At 45.0% G+C, this 24,462-nt stretch overlaps 1 protein-coding gene across 4 annotated transcripts in view; it reads right to left on the reverse strand.

The window, feature by feature from the left end:
* The window catches only part of LOC140206855 (uncharacterized), a 30,249-nt gene extending 9,950 nt beyond the window's left edge, over positions 1–20,299 (reverse strand). For 2 of the 4 annotated variants that reach the window (XR_011888408.1, XR_011888409.1), the window contains exons 1-2: positions 20,169–20,299; positions 16,891–17,058 (exon numbers count right to left, since the gene is read on the reverse strand). Coding sequence is in view for 2 of the 4 variants with exons in the window: in XM_072275101.1 (XP_072131202.1) it covers positions 3,037–4,593 (1,557 nt within the window). In the remaining 2 variants the exon portion in view is untranslated. Of the gene's footprint in view, positions 1–4; positions 4,913–16,890; positions 17,059–20,168 lie in introns of those variants that run through there. The other 2 variants (XM_072275101.1, XM_072275100.1) reach the window with 2 other exon arrangements.
* Positions 20,300–24,462: the final 4,163 nt, after the last annotated feature.

Here is a 24,462-nt window from a genome sequence, read left to right on the forward strand (position 1 = left end):
AAAGAACACAACATCTTTCCTCAAATTAGGCCAGTAAAATTCTTTCATAATCCTGTTTACAGTTTTATTCACTCCGAAATGGCCACCTCAGGGCATACCGTGGGCCAAAGTTAAAATGTTAGTCCTATAAACTTTAGGGACTACAACTTGGTGAACAACTGCCCATTCCTCACTCACAGGTATAGCAGGCGACCTCCACTTCCTCATTAACACTCCATCCTTGAGATAATAGCCAACTGGTACTTTCTCAATCTCATTATCTGACAGAGCTGTTTCTTTTAAAGCTTCAATATCAGGGTCTCGGTTCTGTTCTGCTATAAACTCCTTCCTAGACAGAGATAAAACGTTCTCATCAGACTTACTACCTGAATCCTGTTGAAACAATGAAGGCAGAAAAGTGCCTGACAGGTCATCATGAACTGAATCCCAATTTTTGGCTGACATGGATATCGGAATCGTGCTGCACAGAACAGCCTGCGTTGGCAGACTTTTTAGCCATACTTCAAGTTACTGCGCAGGAAGGATAAACTTTAAAGTCCATCTGTGGGTCATCAGTGGTTGGCTTAGTTGTCAACTGCACTGCAGGAATAACTTTACCATCTGCCAGATCATTCCCTAACAACAAAGTAACATCTTCCACCAGTAAACTGGAGCATAATCTGATCTTAACAGGTCCTGAAACCAACCCTGACTGTAAAGTTACCCTGTGCAATGGCACAGAAACCATGCCACCCCCAATGCCTTTAATAAGATTTACCTCACCAATGTCAGTCTCATCACCAAACTTTAGAACACTGTCTAATATAAGTGACTGAGGAGCCCCAGTATCTCGAAGAATTTTCACTGGTACCGGGGTTGACCCTTCCTTTACTAATACAAACGCATCTGACACAAAATGATCAAATCCCTTCTTAACTCGGTCAGACCTCTCAGTCCTTAACTGAGCCTCAACAGAATGTTCAGAACCCAGTGGGTTTATCAGTGCTTCAACATATTGATCACAGGCATTTGGGACTGTCTCCTTTTCCTTTTTCTTCTTCAGGATGGAACAATTAGCCATAACATGACCAGTTTTCTTACAATAGTAACAAGTAAGAACAAAATATTTCTACTTCAACTGCTTCCCTCCATCCTTACTCTTGTCACTCATCCCAGCTTAAATTTCTGGTTTACCCTGGTTATCCCTGATACTCTTTTGGTAGCTCTTATTCGGGTAAACTTGTGAGTTAAAGCAAACTCATCTGCTAATCAAGCAGACTCCTGCAAACTGGCAGAATCGTTTTCATCTAAATATGTGTTTATGTCATCAGGGACGCACCTTTCAAATTCTTCAATTAAGACCAACTCTTTCAAGCTGTTAAAATGATCATTTACGTTCTTAGATGTGTACCAGCGGTCAAAACACACAAACTTCTCATGAGCAAATTCCATATAATTCTGATTCACAGATTTCCTCAAATTTCTAAACTTTTGCCTGTATGCTTCTGGGACCAACTCATAAGCTTTGAGCACAGCCTGTTTCACTGTGTCATAATCAGCTGCTTCATCAACTGTCAAAGCAGAATAGGGTTGCTGAGCCTTCCCCTTAATTACACTTTGTAAGAGAATAGGCCAACCCTCTTTTGGCCACTTTACACTCTGAGCAAACTTCTCAAAAGCAAAGTATTTATCAACTTCTGCCTCGTCAAATGGAGGTACCAATTTAACTTCCTGACTGGCTTCAAACTTATCACCGAAGTCTAAAGCTAGACCCCTTTTCTGTGATCTCTCTATCTTTTCTAACTCGAACAGCCTCTGTCTTTCTGCTTCTTCTCTCTGCTTTTCTGCCTCTTCAGCCTCAAACTGCCTTTGTCTATCCTCATACTGCCTTTGTCTTTCCACATCCTCCATCTTTAATTTTTCTAACTTGTACTGGAGCTCAAGCTCACTAGGTTTACTTTCAGGAAACAGCTCCAACCCTTTCACTTTAAACACATCCTCAGATACAAAATACTCAGCTATTATCCTCTGCCTCTGTGACCTCCTCATTGTCGATTTCACCTTAGCAAGTTCTAACTTTTTAGCAATTCTCAACAAGTCAATCCTTCTGGCGTACTCTAACGCCTCAGAGGTTGGCGCTTGCAGAAATCTATCGACATCCATTGCTGCTGATTTTCCACACACAAGTAAACCAAAAAGGATTTCCCCAATGAAATTGATAATTAATCAATACACTCCCAATTTTGTTCCTATCCTAGACGCAGACCCCAATTTTGTTACGAACCGTAACATTTTAGAAATGAACCAGCAGCAGTAGACTACACCTGGAATTTGGTTTTGATGTTAAAACCACTATCTTTATTAGTATCTACTTATAATACAGTAACTTCAGAAAGATAAACAAAAGTTAACAGTGTTATGTGTATATATGTGTGTAAATATAACTTCCAGACTATTGAGCTCGGGGGAAACAAGCCTTAGAGTCTTGTGATGGTAAAGTACGAAAATTCAGTTCATCCACGGAATAGGTGATGAGAGAGAGATATTTGTAATCCCGGGTAAATGTCGAGAGAAGGCAATTATGTCGAATTCCACAGGTTCAACGGTGGTAAAATGAGATAACAGTCGCCGTAGATTTTATCCGGCTTTGTTCCAAATCCACTTACAAATTATCGCCTAAAGTGACTTGTCACAAGGGGTATCGTCTTCCAGTGAATTACCAGACCACACCCAGGCAAGGGATAACACGTAAGTGGTCTTCACAGGGTACCTCAAATCCGATCCACTCCTATGGATCAAACGAGGTGATAAACACACATTCGATGTTCGCTGAATCGATAATTAACCCACCCTTGTGGGCATAGAAGAGTTCTAAACAGTGACCCTTGGCCACTATTTCCCTTTTTTCAATCCTTCCATTTTTCCTCTGTCTCCGTCTGACTTTGAGTGTCTGCGTCCTTGGTTAAAACCAAACAAGCTGCAAGTCAGACTGATTCACCTTCTTAATCTCGCTCTCTCTCTTAAAATGACAGTCCACAGCAAATGAAACCTCGGGATTCATAACAACGGCCTCTTCCCATTGTGAACTGACTGGTGTGCCAGTAGTTGGGATGATTCAGTGAATCCCTTCCCACATTCTAAGCAGGTGAACAGTTTCTCCCCAGTGTGAACTTGCTGATGTCTCTGTAGGTTGGATGACTGAGTGAATCTCTTCCCACATTCTGAGCAGGTGAATGGCTTCTCCCCATTGTGAACTCGCTGGTGTTTCAAGAGACCAGATGACCAAGTAAATCCCTTCCCACATTCTGAGCAGGTGAACGACCACTCCCCAGTGTGAACTGACTGGTGTGCCAGTAGGTGGGATGACCGAGCGAATCCCTTCCCACAGTCTGAGCAGGTGAACAGCCTCTCCCCTGTGTGAACTCGCTGATGACTCTGTAGGGTGGATGACAGTACAAATCCCTTCCCACAGACTGAGCAGGTGAATAGCTTCTCTCCAGTGTGAACTCGCTGGTGACTCTGTAGGGTGGATGACCGAGTGAATCCCTTCCCACAGAATGAGCAGGTAAACGGCTTCTCCCCAGTGTGAACTCGCTGATGATTCTGTAGGTCGGATGACCGAGTGAATCCCTTCCCACAGACTGAGCAGGTGAACGGCTTCTCCCCAGTGTGAACTCGCTGATGACTCTGTAGGGTGGATGACCGAGTGAATCCATTCCCACATTCTGAGCAGGTGAATGGCTTCTCCCCAGTGTGAACTCGCTGATGACTCTGTAGGATGGATGACAGTGTAAATCCCTTCCCACAGACTGAGCAGGTGAACGGCTTCTTCCCAGTGTGAATTTGCTGGTGACTCTGTAGGGTGGATGACCAAGTGAATCCCTTCCCACAGACTGAGCAGGTGAATGGCTTCTCCCCAGTGTGAACTCGCTGGTGTCTCTGTAGGATGGATGACCGAGTGAATCCCTTCCCACAGTCCGAGCAGGTGAACGGCTTCTCCCCAGTGTGACCTCGCTGATGAATATGTAGGTGGGATGACTGAGTGAATCCCTTCCCACATTCAGAGCAGGTGAACAGCCTCTCCCCAGTGTGAACTTGCTGATGACTCTGTAGGGTGGATGACAGTGTAAATCCCTTCCCACAGACTGAGCAGGCAAATGGCTTCTCCCCAGTGTGAATTTGCTGGTGACTCTGTAGGTTGGATGACCGAGTGAATCCCTTCCCACAGACTGAGCAGGTGAACGGCTTCTCCCCAGTGTGAACTCGCTGATGACTCTGTAGGATGGATGACCGAGTGAATCCCTTCCCACATTCTGAGCAGGTGAATGGCTTCTCCCCAGTGTGACCTCGCTGATGAATCTGTAGGTGGGATAACCGAGTGAATCCCTTCCCACATTCTGGACAGGTGAATGGCCACTCCCCGGTGTGAACTGACTGGTGTGCCAGTAAGTGGGATGACTGAGTGAATCCTCTCCCACAGACTGAGCAGGTGAACAGCTTCTCCCCAGTGTGAACTCGCTGGTGTGTCAGTAAGTGAGATGACAAAGTGAATCCCCTCCCACAGTCCGAGCAGGTGAATGGCCGCTCCCTAGTATGAACTTGCTGGTGTGCCATTAGGTAGACGAGCAAGTGAATCCCTTCCCACAGTCTGAGCAGGTGAACGGCTGCTCCCCAGTGTGAACTGACTGGTGTGTCCACAGGTGGGATGACCAAATGAATCCTTTCTCACACACAGTACAGGTGAATGGCCTTGCCCAGTGTGAACTTGCTGATGGACCTTGAATTGAGATGACCGAGTGAATCCATTCCCACTGTCTGAGCAGGAAGGATGGTTGATTGAATCCCTTGCTCCACTTAAACAGCTAGACAGAGACAGCAAAACTGGTGTGCCATGTTTGAGATCCCTGGAGACAAATTCCTTCTTGTTTTTAACCTGTAAAAAGATTTTAAAAATCCATTAATGGATGTAGGACAACGTTTCAGATGAGGGTACTTGACTTGCCAAGGTTTGATCTGGTATCACACTGTTACAGTGAGGTTGAACCCAAGTTGGAGAGAGAAATCATCTTCTGACTGGCACTGTGCTGGTATCTGGAATGACCATCAATTCCCTGATGCTCTTCCTGTCTCACTGGATTGCAGTGCTTTAAAAGCGATAGAGAGGGGGCAGAAAAGGGAGGAGGGGTGGCATTACAGGTCTGGGATACTATTACAGCTACGGAAAGTGTAGGTAATGTAGCAGGATCCTCTTTTGAGTCAGTATGGGTTCAAGTCAGGAACAGGAAGGGAGCAGTTACTCTGTCGGGGGTATTCTATAGGCCCCCTGGTAGCAGCAGAGATACAGAGGAACAGATTGGGAAGCAGATTTTGGGAAGGTGCAAAAATAACAGGGTTGTTATCATGGGTGACTTTAACTTCCCTAATATTGATTGGCACCTGATTAGTTCCAAGGGTTTAGATGGGGCAGAGTTTGATAAGTGTGTCCAGGACAGATTCCTGTCACAGCATGTGGACAGGCCAACTAAGGGGAATGCCATACTAGATCTAAACCTAGGTAATGAACTGGGTCAGATCAGAAATCTCTCAGTGGGTGAGCATCTGGGGTTCAGTGACCACCACTCCCTGGCATTTAGCATTATTATGGAAAAGGATAGAATCAGAGAGGACAGGAAAATTTTTAATTTGGGGATGGGCAAATTATGAGACTATAAGGCTGGAACTTGTGGGAGTGAATTGGGATGATGTTTTTGCAGGGAAATATACTATGGACATGTGGTCAACGTTTAGAGATCTCTTGCAGGATGTTAGGGATAAATTTGTCCCAGTGAGGAAGATAAAGAATGGTAGGATGAAGGAACCATGGCTGACAAGTGAGGTGGAAAATCTAGTCAGGTGGAAGAAGGCAGCATACATGAGGTTTAGGAAGTAAGGATCAGATGGGTCTATTGAGGAATATAGGGAAGCAAGAAAGGAGATTAAGAAGGGGCTGAGAAGAGCAAGAAGGGGGCATGAGAAGGCTTTGGCGAGCAGGGTAAAGGAAAACCCCAAGGCATTCTTCAATTATGTGAAGAAACAAAGGATGACAGGAGTGAAGGTAGGACCGATTAGAGATAAAGGTGGGAAGATGTGCCTGGAGGCTGTGGAAGTGAGCGAGGTCCTCAATGAATACTTCTCTTCGGTATTCACCAATGAGAGGGAACTTGATGATGGTGAGGACAATATGAGTGAGGTTGATATTCTGGAGCATGTTGATATTAAGGGAGAGGAGGTGTTGGAGTTGTTAAAATACTTTAGGATGGATAAGTCCCCGGGGCTTGACGGAATATTCCCCAGGCTGCTCCATGAGGCAAGGGAAGAGATTGCTGAGCCTCTGGCTAGGATCTTTATGTTTTCGTTGTCCATGGGAATGGTACCAGATGATTGGAGGGAGGCGAATGTTGTCCCTTGTTCAAAAGAGGTAGTAGGGGTACTCCGGGTAATTATTGACCAGTGAGCCTTACATTTGTGGTGGGAAAGCTGTTCGAAAAGATTCTTAGAGATAGGATCTATGGGCACTTAGAGAATCATGGTCTGATCAGGGACAGTCAGCATGGCTTTGTGAAGGGCAGATCATGTCTAACAAGCCTGATAGAGTTCTTTGAGGAGGTGACCAGGCATATAGATGAGGCTATTGCAGTGGATGTGATCTATATGGATTTTAGTAAGGCATTTGACAAGGTTCCACATGGTAGGCTTATTCAGAAAGTCAGAAGGCATGGGATCCAGGGAAGTTTGGCCAGATGGATTCAGAATTGGCTCGCTTGCAGAAAGCAGAAGGTCGTGGTGGAGGGAGTACATTCAGATTGGAGGATTGTGACTAGTGGTGTCCCACAAGGATCTGTTCTGGGACCTCTACTTTTCGTGATTTTTATTAACGACCTGGATGTGGGGGTAGAGGGGTGGATTGGCAAGTTTGCAGACCACACAAAGGTTGGTGGTGTTATAGGTAGTGTAGAGGATTATTGAAGATTGCAGAGAGACATTGATAGGATGCAGAAGTGGGCTGAGAAGTGGCAGATGGACTTCAACCCGGAGAAGTGTGAGGTGGTACACCTTGGAAGGAGAAACTCCAAGGCAGAGTACAAAGTAAATGGCAGGATACTTGGTAGTGTGGAGGAGTAGAGGGATCTAGGGGTACATGTCCACAGATCCCTGAAAGTTGCTTCACAGGTAGATAGGTCAGTTAAGAAAACTTATGGGGTGTTAGCTTTCATAAGTCGAGGGATAGAGTTTAAGAGTCACGGTGTAATGATGCAGCTCTATAAAACTCTGGTTTGGCCACAAGTGGAGCACTGTGTCCAGTTCTGGTCACCTCACTATAGGAAGGATGTGGAAGCATTGGAAAGGATACAGAGGAGATTAACCAGGATGCTGCCTGGTTTAGAGAGTATGCATCATGATCAGAGATTAAGGGAGCTAGTGCTTTACTCTTTGAAGAGAAGGAGGATGAGAGGAGACATGATAGATGCATACAAGATAATAAGAGGAATAGATAGGGTGGATAGCCAGCGCCTCTTCCCCAAGGCACCACTGCTCAATACAAGAGGACATGGCTTTAAGGTAAGGGGTGGGAAGTTCACGGGGGATATTAGAGGAAGGTTTTTTTACTCAGAGAGTGGTTGGTGCGTGGAATGCACTGCCTGAGTCAGTTGTGGAGGCAGATACACTCGTGAAGTTTAAGAGACGACTAGACAGGTATATGGAGGAATTTAAGGTGGGGGGTTATATGGGAGGTTGGGTTCGAGGGTTGGCATAACATTGTGGGCCGAAGGGCCTGTAATGTGCTGTACTATTCTATGTCGATATCTATGTCTCTATAAGAATGGGGCATTTCTGCCGTCTCCAATTTGTGACCTGGCTCAGTTTGACTCTCTCCATTGCTATTATTCCCTGTTCCCACTGAGCTGCATGGGCGCCTGGCCCCACAGTAACCGAAACACTCTCACACAAATAGCCTTTGTTGACGTGCAGCTGGGATTTTCTTTTATGTACTGTTAATTTAAAGTGCCACAGTTTTAACACCATGTAAAAAATTCCTGCTGAGATGAATGGTTGGTCCGCACAGCTGTTAAAAGGACAATGTGAATTTTTGGATTATTTCAGGTTCTTCTCACAGTCATGGAAAATTAAAACACAAAAACAGGCCCTTTGAGGCATCTGGTTTGTGCTGAACTATTTAAACCAGCGGTCCCCAACCACCGGGCCGTGGACCGGAACCAGGCCGCAGAGCATGTTCTACTGGGCTGCGAGGAAATGATATGATTTGGCGATAGGAGTCAGCTGCACCTTTCCTCGTTCCCCGTCACGTCCACTGTTGAGCCATTATGCACGTGAGGTCATTACCCACGCGTCACCCATGTCAGCGCGGGAAGGAGATCAACTCCTCGAGCTTGCAAATGACGGCGGGCTGATGTTTGATGTAACATCTCTGCTGGCATTCTGGATCAAAGTCAAGGCTGAATATCCTGAGATGGCCACAAAAGCACTGAAAACGTTGCTTCCATTTCCAATGTATCTCTGCAATGAATGCAATGAAAACTAAACTGCGGAATATACTGGACATTAGGAATCTCCTTCGAGTATTGCTGTCTCCCATCACCCATCGATAGGACCATCTTGTTGCAGGAAAACAAGCCCAGGGCTCCCACTGATTCAGTGATATTGGTGTGTTGCAATGATTTTATATGTTCATACAGGGAAAATATGTGCTGCGTGTTTAATATCCAAACAATACTTAAAATGTTATGATGCTATTGACTTATACAACTATATAACAATTACAGCACAGAAACAGGCCATTTCTGCCCTTCTAGTCCGTGCTGAACGCTTACTCTCACCTAATCCCACCGACCTGCACTCAGCCCATAACCCTCCACTCCTTTCCTGTCCATATACCTATCCAATTCTTTCTTTAAATGATAATATCAAACCTGCCTCTACCACTTCTACTGGAAGTTCGTTCAACATTCACTTCAAGCTCCCCTGTCCTCCCCTGATAATTGACTTATCACTATATTCATGCGAGGAAAATATGCGCTGTGTGTTTAAAATTAAAATCGTTAGATAAACCCTTTTAGAAACAAAATTGAGTGTATTAGCTAATTATCATCTATATTCTGGTCGTGATTAACACACCCCCACCCCCGAGCAGAATCACCAAAAACGATTTGTAGAAAGAAATCGTACACGCGTGCGCAAGTTATGCATGCACACTGGTGCCCGCGCAAGGCTTCATGGTCATTGTAGTCTTTTCAGGGAAAACCCAGCGTATTTGACTGCTACTCGTCTGTTGACAACCCTACCCGCCCCCCCCCACCCCCCCACCGGGCAGCCGATCCGCAAGAATATTGTCAATATGAAACTGGTCCGCAATGCACAAAAGGTTGGGGACCCCTGATTTAAGCTTTCTATTCCCTTATCCCTACCATCCAGGTACCTACACAAACCTCTTAAATGTTGAAAACAAACTTGCATGCACCACTTGTGCTGGCTGCTCATTCCACACTCAGATGACCATCTGTGTGAAGAAGTTTCCCCTCATGTTCCTGTTAATGTTTAACCTTTCACCCTTAACCCATGGCCTCTGGTTGTAGTCCCACCCAATCTCAGTGGAGAAAGCCAGCTTGCATTTACCCTATCTATAACCCACCACCACAATCAAATCTCCCCTCAATCTTCTGCATTCCAAGGAATAAAGTCCTGACCTGTTCAATGTTTCCTTTTAACCCAAGTCCTCCAGACCTGGTAACATCCTTATGAATTTTCTCTGAACCTCTTTCACATCTTTCCTGTAGGTTGGTGACCAAAACTGCAAAGAATACTCCAAATTAGGCCTCAACAATGTCTTATACAAGTCAACATAACATCCATCTTTTGTTGTCAGTACTTTGGTTCATGAAGGTCAATGGGCTGAAATCTTTCTTTTCGCCTCTATCTTACTGTGATACCACTTTCTGTCAATTAAGGACTTGTACTCCCAGGTCCCTTTCTTCTACAACACTGCTCCGTACCTGACCAGTCACTGTGAAAGTCCTCCCTTGGTCGGTCATACCAAAGTGCAACTATTCACACTTGTCTGCTTTAAATTCCATTTTCCAGTTCTCAAACCATTTTCCCAGCTGGTCCAGATCTCACTTCGCCATGATAGTCTTCCTTGCTGTCCGCTACACCACCAATCTTGTTGTCATCCACAAATTTGTTTATTCCAGCTAACCATGTTATCTTCCAGATATCTGAGATAGATGACAAACAGCAACAGATCCAGCACTGATCCCTGTGGCACACCACTAGTCACAGGCCTCCAGTCAGAGAGGCAGCCATCTGCTACCACAGTCTGGCTTCTCCCAAAGACAGTGTCTCATTCAATCTACTCTCTCATCTTGAATGCTGAGTGACTGAACCTTCTAGACCAACCTCCAACATTAGACTTTGTCAAGTGCTTTGCTAAAGTCCACGTAGACAAAATCCACTGCATTGCCTTCATCCACTTTACTGATAACTTCCTCGAGAGACTCTATAAGATTGGTTAGACATGACCTACCATGCACAAAGCCATGCTGCCGATCCTTAATCAGTCCACATCTATCCAAATACTTATATATCTGGTTCCTGCACATACGTTCCAATAACTTTCCCCCTACTGATGTCAAGCTCACCGACATACAATATTTTACTTTATTTTTAGAGCCTTTCTTGAAAAGTGGAAAAACATTGGCTGTCTTCCAATCCTCCAGCACCTCCCTTGTCACTTGGAATGATTTAAATATCTGTGCTTGTGCCCCGACAATTTCTGCACTTGTCTTCCCCGGGGTCTTAGGGAACAACTTGTCAGGCCCTGGGGATTTATCCACGCTAATTTGCCTAAAGACAGCAAACACCTCCACCTCCTTAATCTGTACAGGGTCCATGAAGTTGATGCTGCTTTGCCTCACTTCTATAGACTGTGTCCGTCTCCCATGTAATTATGGATGCAAACAAAAATCTCCCCCATCTATTTTGTCTCCTCATATGGATTACCATTCTGATCTTCCAGAGGATTAACTTTTTCCCTTGCAATCTTTTCGCTCTTAACAAATCTGCAGAATCCCTGAGGATTCTCCTCCACCTTGTCTGCTGAGACAATCTCATGCCTTCTTTATTTCTTTCATAAGTGTTCACTTCAATTTCCTGTATTTCATAACCACACCTGGAGTACTGTGTGCAGTTTTGGTCTCCAAATTTGAGAAAGGACATTCTTCCTATTGAGGGAGTGCAGCGTAGGTTCACAAGGTTAATTCGCGGGATGGCGGGACTGTCATATGTCGAAAGATTGGAGCAACTGGGCTTGTATACTCTGGAATTTAGAGGATCTTATTGAAACATATAAGATTATTAAGGGATTAGGCACGCTCGAGGCAGGAAGCATGTTCCCACTGATGGGTGAGTCGACAACTAGAGGCCATAGTTTAAGAATAAGGGGTAGGCCATTTAGAATGGAGTTCAGGAAAAGCTTTTTCACCCAGAGAGTGGTGGATATATGGAATGCTCTGCCCCAGAAGGCTGTGGAGGCCAAGTCTCTGGATGCTTTCAAGAAAGAGATGGATAGAGCTCTTAAAGATAGCGGAATCAAAGGTTATGGGGACAAGGCAGGAACTGGATACTGATAGTGGATGATCAGCCATGATCACAGTGAATGGAGGTGCTGGCTCAAAGGGCCGAATGGCCTACTCCTGCACCTATTGTCTATTGTCTATAAATACCTCATTTGTTCCTGTCTGCCTGTACCTGGTATGCGCTTCCTTTTTATTGATCTGGGAGACGAAAGTCAAAGGGGTGATGGAGCTGCATGGTGGGAGGTTGGGGGGGGAGGTGTCAAAATAAATTTGCAGGGCGAATGGGAGCCTGAATAACAGAACAGAGAGTGGAGGGGTTTTGAGACAGATGTTGTTCAGACCTCAGGAAACATTTGGAAAATTTGGACCATTTGGAAAAGCTCTTTACTGAAATGGTCGTGAGAGTGTAGAATTAGACGTCAGCACAAGTGGTGAGTATGAGCTCAATTTCACAATTAAGAGAAGTTTGATAGGTACCTTGATGGCAGCGGTATGGAGGGTGATGGTCCTGGTGCAGGTAGTGGCATTAGACAGCTTAAATGTTTTTTCAGCATTGACTAGATGGGCCAAATAGCCTGTTTCCGTACTGAACTTTTCCATGTTTCTATGACAGAGAAGCCGGCCAGACTTGTTTGGAAGAGAAAGGTAAGAGTGATGACGGAGCAGCAATGGCTGGAGATTCTGGGAACAATTCGGAAGCTGAGTGATCGATACTTCCGAATGAAATGGAAGCATTGGAAAGGCAGGAGGACACAACCGTGGCTAAACTGAGAAGCCAAAGCCGACATAAAAGTCAAAGAGAGGGCAAACAAAGGAGCAAAAAGTGTTGGGAAGTTTTTAGAATCCAACAGAAGATGACTAAAAATAAAGTCAGACAAGCTCAGTGTGTGGAATTTTGATATTGCAGTCATTAATGTGTTTTGGTAGCACCCAAAAGTCTGAGGCATTTGCAGGTACAAAATATCTGGGGCCTCAATATCTCTTCAAAACCAAGGTTCCCTGCACCAGTTACCTTTCAACTTTTATTTTGGCAGGCACATGCAAACTCTACATCCTCAAAATGTCACTTCTGTAGCCTCCCACCCACAAGTACTACTTTGCCAGAAAACAGCCTGTCCCAAATCACACTTGTCAGATCCTTTCTGATACCATCAAAATTGACCATTCTCCAATTTAAAATCTCAACCCATGATCCAGACCTCTCTTTTTCCATATTTACTTGGAATCTCATGGCATTGTGATCACTGATTTCTGTCTCCAGCCCTGGATCATTTCCTAACAGCTTATTGCACACTTCTGCATTGGGAATTCTATATACTGATTAAGGGCACATTTGACAAACTCTACCCCATCTAGTCCTTTTACAGTATGGAAGTCCCAGTCAATACATGGAAAGTTAAAATCACTTACTGAATCAACCTTTGTTTCTGGCATAGTCTGCGATCTCTCTACAAATTTGGTTTCTCTAAATCCCTCAGACTGTTGGGTGCAACCAAGTCCCGATAATAGCTACAATATGATAATTCCCTGTCCTGAGCTCATCTGGTTTCCTACGATGCTTCTTGCATTGTGATATACTCAGCTCAGCACATTCATCACATCATGCTCAAACATTTGATTGCTGACTCTATCTGATGTCTGAACAACATCTGACTGGTGTCAAGAAAACAAACTCTCCCTCATTGTCACAAAAACAAAGGAGCTGATTGTGGACGACAGGAGGAATGGAGACAGGCTAACCCCTATTGGCATCAATGGATCTGGGGTTGAGAGGGTGAACAGCTTAAAGTTCCTCGGCATAAACATCACCAAGGATCTCACATGGTCTCTACATACCGGCTGTGTTGTGAAAAGAGCACAACAGCTCCTCTTTCACCTCAGATGGTTGAAGAAGTCTGGGATGGGGCCTGAAATTCTAAGGACTTTCTACAGGAACACAATTGAGTGCATCCTGACTGGCTGCATCACTGCCTGATATGGGAACTGTACTTCCCTTAATCGCAGGAACCTGCAGAGAGTGGTGCGGACAGCTGAGCACATCTATAGATGTGAACTTCCCACTATTCAGGACATTTACAGATACAGGTGTGTAAAAAGGGCCCAAAGGATATTGGGGACACAATTCATCACGACCACAAACTGTTCCTGCTGCTACCATCCAGGAAACGGTACCATAGCAAAAGGACCAACAGACTCCGGGACATCACCAAGCCATCAGACTGATTAATTCATGCTGATACAATTGCACTTCTGTGTTATATTGACTGCCCTCTGTCAAACTATTTATTATAAATTACTATAAATTACATATTGAACATTTAGATGGAGACATAAAGATTTCTACTCCTCATATGTATGAAGGATGCATGTAATAAAGTCAATTGAATTCAATTCACCATCGACACGATCTGTTTTGTCATGCTGGCTCCCATTTCCCCTTCAACTTATTTTAACTTCATCACCATCTCCCCACACACTAGCACTAGTGAGCCTTACCACTAGGATATTAGTCCCTTCTTGTTCTGTTCCCCGAACTAATGAATCCCCTATCACCCCTTTGACCTTTCTCTGCCAGGCAATTCCTCCCCCAGCATTTTCTAAAGTGGTCCACCTGTTGTTGTGCGGGATAGCATCAAGAGTACTCTGCGATGCTATTTAACGTCATTCCCCTTCCTGACTCTCACCCAGTTTCCTGTGTCCTGCACCTTGGGTGTAACTCACCTCTCTTCATGTCATATCTATCACACCCTCCAACTCCTGGATGATCCGGAATTCCTCCACTTCAAGTTCCAACTCCTTAAAGTGCAGGGTTACAAGCTGCAGCTGAATGCACATCTTGTAGGTGAGGGCATCAGGGATACCGGGTTCAAGCCAAAGAGCCTAGGGAAGAGCCTGGGTTCTTTGCCTACACCTTGACGAAACAAGCATCCAGCACCAAGGGAGACTGGCAAGACTTGGCCGTGGGCCAACTGCGATACTGGAAGGAGTCTGAGGTGAAGACGTGACATCTGGTAAGGCACACTTTTAATATTGACCGAACCCAAGACGTTGTACCCCATCTCTGGGCAATTTCACCCCCCCTATCCGGATCACCTTGAGAGAAGGACAGACTCTCCCACCCATTCAGCAATAGCCTCTCAATCCTGAGGCAATATTTTATGAGGATGCAAGCTGTTTGTGAATCCAGCAGGATATTCTGGCTATGCGATAGTGACGGACAGTGAGATAGTTGTGCAGGCCTCTTTTGAAGCAGCTGTCTTCATCCAGAAGGCTGAGCTGTTTGCTCTGACTCGTGCCTGTATCCCAGCAACAGACAAAAGTGCGAACGTTTACACAGACTCCCGTTATGCATTTGGAGTTGTACATGACTATGGGCCAACTAACCAAAAATGTCCAAGCATTACATTCACAGGTATGGCAGGCTTACAAGGAAGAGAACTACCCTACAGAGAGGAGGGACTATCCCACCATAGAATCTGGGAATTTTGTCCTGATCAAGAACTGGGATTGAGGGAAACTCGGACCTCGGTGGAGAGGACCATATCTGGAGTTACTGACCACTCCCACGGCTGTGAAACGGAAGGGGCAATCTCAGTGGATACATCAAACAGACAACAAACGTGTTACTGAAGGAACTGAGTCGAAGGACTCTCTTGGACTAAAGGAAAATGTATTAGTTGATAGTGGTGTTCGTGTTTATGTCTTTGAGAGGGCTCACCCCAGCATGCAGGGGCTCCCATGTTAATAACTTTCTGTTGCTCTGTCACACCTATGCCAAACAGATAGAACTGGGGGCCTGCTAGGTTTGTGCTGAAATTCCCCAGCATGGTAAAACTATGATTCCAATGTTAGTAATCCCGCTCAACCAGAGTGAGGAACTCCCAGCATGGGCTTTCTCAAATAGCACCCGGGGAAGTGAGGTGAGGAACTGTGGTTCAGTCAGAGATGACTGTGGCTGTCAGTGTTTTGAGGGATGGTATCTCAGGCCCCCACCAAACAGAACTTCCTGTACTGGGAAACATGCATCCTGGCCATACTTGCAGGTGCCCAGCAGCGGAGAGGAATAACTGAGACTGAGCGATTTTGGATGATCGCTTTTCTCTCCTATGGAGTAGCCAGGAATTCTCGAGAGATAATCAATTTGGCTACAGCACTTGAGGAGCTGGCCACAATACTGCAGGGGCCCTGACAGAAACACAGGCCCAAGTAACAGAAATATCCACTGAAATGATTGCAATCCGGCAAACAGTCCCACAGAATCATATGGCTTTAGATTTTATCCTGGCTGAGAAAGGGGGAACCTGTGCTATTATTGACACAGAATGCTGCACCTATATCCCTGATGACTCTACTAACATTACATCCCTCTCCGAGCACACTGCCAAGGAGACTGACAGTATCAAGAGAGTAGGGCAGGATTGACACGGGTTCACCGAAGGGTCGAAATGGTGGTCTTCGAAGGCCTGTTCTGTAATATGTGGGGCATGATATTGCATTATGGCTTAATAGTTGTCGATATCATTGTTATAATTACTGTCGTACGCTGTTTTTACCCACTGATAAGTCAATGCTGTACTCAGTTGCTTTCTCTGTAAAAAAATTACTGCTTTGTTGATCATGTAATGATCAAAATGAGGGAATGGTAAAGTATGTAAAAGGGTTAATGCTTTGCTAAACAATCACCTGTTCTTCTGAAAGAAACTGCTGATGACAAACAGATGTGCTGAGCCATATTTCTTCTTGAGGGTAGCTAGCTAGGGTTTCAGGATGCTTATCTCCTTGTGCAGTCATGCATAGAGATAGGACAGCTTCAGTCTGTTCTGTGTGTGTAAGCCATTATGACTATTTGTAATTTGCCTTTAGGGGCTGTCCTGTAGTAAATAACTTTTGCTCCAGCCTGTCTTGTGTTTGGGGTGTCTGGACAGATATTCCTGTTATTTAAGGGGAATTGTTAGTCAGTTACTGGATAGGGCAGGTACAGTCATAGACTGTTCCTGTTTGAGCGACTAACTGAGTAAGCCCCGAGTGCGTGGAATAAACAGTTGGTACTTATGCGGTCTCTGAGTGACTTTATCTGGATTCCACTTCCACAGAATGGGAGTGGTTTTAAAGGGCTGGGCTGCTGGAAGCACATTACCAGACCTGGAGTGATTACAACTGGGTCGACAGAGGCATAACTGGTTCTTCTGGGCACATTCAGTCTCACTCCAACTATTTCCTACCATCCTTTGTACAAATATGTAATGTCTGAAGGACCAGTGTTTGAGCAAATGAGACTCACCAAACTTTCTCCTGACCGAATCACTGGATTCTCCAAGTCAGAAGGGTTCTCTCCAGTTGATGCTCTCAATCCTCGGGCTGGTTCACTTGTTGCTGTTCCCTCGTCTTCAGTCGTGGTTTGCTTCCAGTTGGGGTTTTTCTTCCAATGAATCTCTCACTGCAGGTCTATCTTTAACATGAAAGATAATGAAGCACATTAACAATACAAAGAAGCAAACATTTCTGCTTAATGTTACTAAGAACAAAACTCACTGAAAATGAAACGTTGAAGGCAGATATAATGATCTCAGTGAACAATCTTTTATTGTCCCTCACATGTCACAAAATGCTATGGGATAAGAAGGAGCCATCATTCAGTCATGGTAAGACATAAGACACAGGAACAGAATTAGGTGATTGGATCCATCTGGTCTGCCCCACCACTCAACCATGGCTGATTTTTTTTCCAACACTATATTCATGCCTTCCATCTGTAACCCTGAAGCTACTTCGTAATCATGAATACATTAATCTCTGTCATAAATATACACAAATGGCAGCCTCAACCAACCTCTGCGGCAACAAATTCCACAGATCAGACATCTTTTAGTCAATTTTTTTTCTCATCTCCGTTTTAAAGGGAAGAATCTTTATTCTGAGACTGCTGTCAGACCACAGACGCTCCATCTAATGGAAATATCCTCTCCATGTCCACTGTATCCAGGCTTTTCAGCATTTAGTAGGTTTACTTAACCATATGTTCCTCCACCGCCCCCCCACCCCCCGTCCCTCTGAACTCCATTGAGCACAGGTCCAGAACCATCAAATGCTCCTCATACATAAAGCTGATCATTCCTGAGATTATTCTTGTAAACCTCGTTAGCAACAACTGTACTGAACACATTACCAGGAAGAACAGACAGATTGGTACGAGGATAATTTACAGGGAAAAGTTGTGCTTTCTTTACTGTTCTACTGTCACAGAACGAGCCAGTTCCATTTCCAGGTTAAAACAGGTTCATTTCAGGAATTATAAACCATTCCAGGGTGAATGTAATAGAAAGACACTGGAATTTCCAGAAACACACAGCTGGTGAGGAACAACCGTGGGGAGAGGAACAAACTTTACAATTCAGGTTAATAACGTTTTATCAGAATGACTTCAAACATTTTCTGCTTTTAGTGCAGATCTTCAGCAACTTGAGATTCTGCTTGATTTCCACCGAGTCACAGAGAGGTGACAGTGAGTTGTGGGGGGGGCGGTGTGGGTGGGATTTCCAAACACAGTTTGAACACCAAATTCACGGGTCTATTTCTACTGTTGTAAACATGGAATAGCCCATTTACCCATGGACTCTCCCTTTGAGGATGGAATGGGAGCTCATCCTCTCCTCAGATTAGCAGTCATTGCTTCCAAAGGAACTCCAGAAACAAGCATCTGATCCCAGACCAGAAATACTCACTCAACACCTCATAAGCCCAAGCAGCTCGATCCCCAGGTCCATTTTACCTGGATCAAAAACTGTGATATCCCAGGACCCAACCTCACAGAGTCACACAGCTGAACCTGCCACTCACTGACCCTGAGAGTCTCACACATCATCCCCACATTTCACACTGGGTAGTGCAATCCAGGATTTCCCCACAACCAATGTCCAGCTGCTCGAAATTTCTGCTTCACTGCAGAAGGATGACCATCCAGCCCCACCTGTAGAAGCACTAACCAAAGTCAAAACCAAAACACCGACAGTTCCATATGCCTGGAAAGCTGATCACAGGATAATAGCCCAAGCACCAACTCTCCCAGTACTCTTTGCTGCCAGTAAAATACTGCAGTGTGTCAGCCAGTCACAGTTCAAACACTAGCAATCCCACACCAATGCACAACAGAACTGGAACCTGATGACCCTCTGGCATTCCAGCTAACAAAAACTGATTCTGGGAGTAACTCATCAAGCCCTAATGTGCAAAGGAACACTTCACAATCAAGACAAAGGTTAGAAGAAAGATTGCTGATATATAACACTGAGGAGGTGGGACACAGGGTGGACTGAGGTTGACCCAGATGGTTGATGCATATCACTGAACCAGGGCAGGTGGGGTTAGCAGACTGGACAGAGGTTGAACAAGATGGGCAGGAATGTGCAGGTGGAACCAGGTGGGAGAAGGGATCAAGGACAATCAATGATGGTCCTCCAGCAATACACAGATACTGAATGAATAGTACAAAAGATTCTAAAATAACAAAGCTGGAACAAACAACAGGAACTTTGCCATATATACTTTGACCCTCATCAAATTTTTAACAAAACACCATAGAAAATTTCCCATCCGGACACTTCTCCCTTTTGCATGGTAACTACTCTGCCCGTGTCTACGAGGAACTGCAGAGACCTTTGGATACAGATCTTGTCTTGTGCATACTGCACCAACCACCGTCGCTGGGCTCCTAACGTGCAGGAGCAATGTGTGGTTAAGTGCTTTGCTCACGGACACAACACGCTGCCTGAACTGAGGCTCAAACTCACGACCTTCAGATTGCTAGTTCAACAGCTTAACCATTTGGCCGTGTGCACATCACAGAAACCATTCTCCCCCCTGGACTTCCCAGTCCCTTGGTAAACCAGGCAGTGAAATCAAAGATCCCCATAACCTGGGACATACTCCTTTCTCACCCACCCCATTCAGAGAGAAGACACAACAGCCAGAAAGCTCAAGAACAAATGCGAGGAGCCTCAGGAAGCGAGGTGAGTTGGGGAAAGTTAACGGGACTCAGTGGCCAACATCATATTTCCCAACACAATATGGAGGAAGCATCATCACCCATCCGGGGATACTATAATAGATAGATAGATAGATAGATATACTTTATTGATCCCGAGGGAAATTGGGTTTCGTTACAGCCACACCAACCAAGAATAGACTATAGGTATAGCAATACAAAAACCACAAACAAACAAACAACAAAATGCAAACTATGCCAGGTAGAAAATAAGTCCAGGACCAGCCTATTGGCTCAGGGTGTCTGAGTACACACCACGTGATCTTGCGTCACAAAGCGGAGGGCGGGGCAGATCTGCGGCACACAGCCTCACGTGACTTGTTGGCGGGACTTCCATTTCAATTCTGTGGAAATAGACAGCTTGGGATCCTGGTTTGGATTGTTCAATGAAGATTAAGTGAAGTCTACGCATTTCTGACGAGCCCAGATAACTCGAAAATAAACGAGTAATTGGCCCTCAGTTCGGGACTCACGGCCAGCATCAGATCTCCCCGCTCGGGATCGGTCTCAATACTCACCGATGGGAAAGTGATATCTTCGGCCCGCAGAAGTGATCCCCACTCAGGTTGCAAGGACACCCTACCCGATCCCGCAGACGATCGGCTTCAGCACTGAGCGGAAAGGAAAACACCGCCCACCCGGACACTGTGAGCATGCGCAAAGTGAGTGTTACATCATCCGGAGGGCGGGGCCTTGGAAAAGACGCGCAGATGCTGCCCAGCTGTGGTTAAGGGGCAAACGCGATCACGTGATCAATGGGGTCTACCACCCAGGCGGGGACTCCAGCTACCAACTACTCACCTTAAATGTATTCGACACTTTAACCCCAGGGAAAATATATCATCTGTCAACTCTGCCTATTCCTCTCGTAATCTTATAAACGTCTACACGAGGAATTCTGCAGATGCTGAAATTCAAGCAACACACATTCCAAGTTGCTGGTGAACGCAGCAGGCCAGGCAGCATCTCTAGGAAAACGTACAGTCGAAGTTTCAGGCCAAGACCCTTCGTCAGCACAAACTGAAGGAAGAGTTAGTAAGAGATTTGAAAGTTGGGGGGGGGGGAGATCCAAAATGATAGGAGAAGACAGGAGGGGGAGGGATGGAGCCAAGAGCTGGACAGGTGATTGGCAAAAGGCATATGAGAGGATCATGGGACAGGTCACACCAGCCTGCGCCGCTCTGGAGAAAACAACCTCTCGTTATGGCTCATGCCCTCTAATCCAGGCAGTATCCTGGTAAACCTCCTCTGTGCCCTCTCCAAAGCCCCGACGTCCTTCCGAGAGTGGGGGCGACCAGAACTGTGTGAAATACTCCAGATATGGTCTAACTAGTTTTATAAAGCTGTGTTACAAACTGTAACGTTTTAGAAACGATCCAGCAGCTGGAGTCTGGTTTTGATGTTAAAACCACTATCTTTATTAGTATCTACTTATTATATAGTAACTGAACGAACTAAAGGAAAGTTAACAGTGTTATGTGTGTATATATGTGTAAATATAACAGCCAAACTTGCCGCTCACATCTCCTCTCACCTTAACTGTATGAAACATTTCAACCCCCAGTAAAATATATATCGTCTATCCACTCTATCTATACATCTCGTAATCTTATAAACGGCAAGTTTATTTCTTTGCACAGAGTGGTGGGTAGCTGGAGTCCCTGCCTCGGGTGGGAGACTGAGGGAACAAAGCTTTGAGTCTTGAGATAATAAAGTAGGAAAATTCAGTAATCCACGGAATAAATGATGGGGGAGAGATATTTGTAATCCAGGGTGAAACGTAAAGAAAAGGCCGTTACATCAAAATAACTGTCGTCGAAGTTCTTATCCGTTGAATCCGTCCACATACGAGTTATCAGCGAAAGTGACGAGTCACAGGAATACCGTCTTCCAGGGGTTACTATACAACACACCCAGGCAAGGGTTAACACAAGCGGTCCCCCAAGATATTCCAAAATTCAGTCCTATGGATTATACAAAGTGATAGCCACATACATTCGTTGTGGTTCCGTGTACCGATGATCAACCCACTCTTGTGGGCATAGGAGACCTCCAAGCCTCAGCTGCGACAAACTGAAGCTATCAGCTTTTCCAGTCTCAGTCTCAGTCTCACACTCTCTCTCTCTCTCTCTCTCTCTCTCTCTCTCTCTATATATATATATATATATATAGAGATAGATAGATAGATAGATAGATAGACAGATAGACTGGCCGACTGCCTGTCTGCAGATCGCTCTCTCTCTCTTATGGTTAAATCCACAGTTAGCGCTGTCAGCCTGTGACTGACGTCATAGCCCCGCCTCCTCACTCCGGCGCTCTTAAAGACACAGTCACAGTCCGACCGCAGGCTCGCAACAGCCGCAACACAACTTCCCGACTTTTCAACTCAGTGCTTCAACTAATAAAGACAACCACGCCATTTGCCTTCTTAACCACCCGATCAATCTGTGCAGTCTCTTTCAGGGAGCGGTGAACTTGGAGTCTAAGATCCCTCTGATCATCAACACTGTTCAGGGTTTTACATTTAACAGTGTACTGTCTCATACATTCGACCAACCGAGCTGCCAAGATGATCATCACTAATCAAATCTCATTGAGATTTCTCATGTCCTGTTGAATTTATTGCCAAGTGCACAAGTACGGGAAGGTGCAGGTACAGAGAAACACTGACTTGTGGCAGCATCACAGACAAGTACACTCAGATAACACACGGAACACAAATTATACGATTCTCTGTCAGTAACAATCTATAAATACGTTTTATGTCATTAACAATATATAAAATACATTGTGTCCTGATCAATATTAAAATATGCATTTTAGATAGATATATAGATAGACATACTTTATTGATCCCGAGGGAAATTGGGTTTCGTTACAGTTGCACCGACCAAGAATAGAGTATAAATATAGCCATATGAAAACATAAATAATTAAATAAAAATATGTAAATTATGCCAGATGGAAATAAATCCAGGACCAGCCTATTGGCTCAGGGTGTCTGACACTCCATGGGAGGAGTTGTAAAGTTTGACGGCCACAGGCAGGAATGACTTCCTATGACGCTCTGTGTTGCATCTCGGTGGAATGAGTCTCTGACTGAATGTACTCCTGTGCCCAACCAGTACATTATGTAGTGGATGGGAGACTTTGTCCAAGATAGCATGCAATTTGGACAGCATTCTCTTTTGCATGTGAGATTTCCCTTGGCAAATCATATGGCCGGAGTCCAACAGCAAAAAAAAACCTGTTTTATTCTAAGTCTTCTCTGAATTGCAATTGGAGTGGGTTTTATCTACACAGATGGCCATTTAAAGTAAACACATACTTCATTCCATTCCTCAGCTCTTGTCTGAATTTCCTCCGGGTCAGTGTATAGATACAAGTATTGGTGCACACACTGAGAGTCTGCAACATGAACCCAAACTGCTGTAGTATATATACCGGTGAACTCAAATATCTGTCCAAGTAATAGTAATCTTCCTTTAGCCATTTCAGGGAATTAGCTGCATAGGGAATCCAAAATGATATGAAATTAGCTGAAATTGCAAACAAAGTGTGCCACCTCACCTTTCTCCGGGTTGAACTCCATCTGCCACTTCTCAGACCACTTCTGCATCCTATCAATGTCTATCTGCAATCTTCTACAATCCTCTACACTATCTGAAACAACACCAACCTTCGTGTCGTCTGCAAAATTGCCAACCCACCCCTCCATCCCCACATCCAGGTCGTTAATAAAAGTCACGAAAGTTGGAGGTCCCAGAACAGATCCTTGTGGGACACCACTAGTCACAATCCTCCAGTCTGAATGTACTCCCTCCACCACCACCCTCTGCCTTCTGCAGACAAGCCAATTCTGAATCCACCTGGCCAAACTTCCCTGGATCCCATGACTTCTGACTTTCTGAATAAGCCTACCGTATGGAACCTTGTCAAATGCCTTAGTAAAATCCATGTGGATCACATCCACTGCACTACCCTCATCTATATGCCTGGTCCCCTCCTCAAAGAACTCTATCAGACTTGTTAGACACGACCAGCCCTTCACAAACCTATGCTGACTGTCCCTGATCAGACCATGATTCTTTAAATGCCCATAGATCCTACCTCTAATAATCTTTTCCAACAGCTTTCCCACCACAGACGTAAGGCTCACTGGTCTATAATTACCCGGACTATCCCTGCAACCCTTCTTTGAACAAGGGGACAACATCCGCCTCCCTCCAGTCCTCTGGTATCATTCCCGTTGGCAACGAGGACATAAAGATCCCAGCCAGAGGCTCAGCAATCTCTTCCCTCGCCTCATGGAGCAGCCTGGGAAATATTCCGTCAGGCCCCGGAGACTTATCCATCCTAATGTATTTTAACAACACCAACACCTTCTCTCCCTGATTATCAACATGCTCCAGAACATCAACCTCACTCATATTGTCCTCACCATCATCAAGTTCCCTCTCATTGGTGAATACCGAAGAGAAGTATTCATTGAAGACCTCGCTCACTTCCACAGCCTCCAGGCACATCTTCCCACCTTTATCTCTAATCGGTCCTACCTTTACTCCTGTAATCCTTTTGTTCTTTTCATAATTGAAGAATGGCTTGGGGTTTTCCTTTACCCTACTCACCAAGGCCTTCTCATGCCCACTTCTTGCTCTCCTCAGCCCTTCTTAAGCTCCTTCCTCAATAGACCCATCTGATCCTTGCTTCCAAAACCTCATGTATGCTTTCTTCTTCCACCTGACTAGATTTTCCACCTCACTTGTCACCCATGGTTCCTTCACCCTACCAATCTTTATCTTCCTCACCGGG

The sequence above is a fragment of the Mobula birostris genome, chromosome 13, assembly GCF_030028105.1.
Source record: "Mobula birostris isolate sMobBir1 chromosome 13, sMobBir1.hap1, whole genome shotgun sequence".
NCBI classification, from domain to species: Eukaryota; Metazoa; Chordata; class Chondrichthyes; order Myliobatiformes; family Myliobatidae; genus Mobula; species Mobula birostris.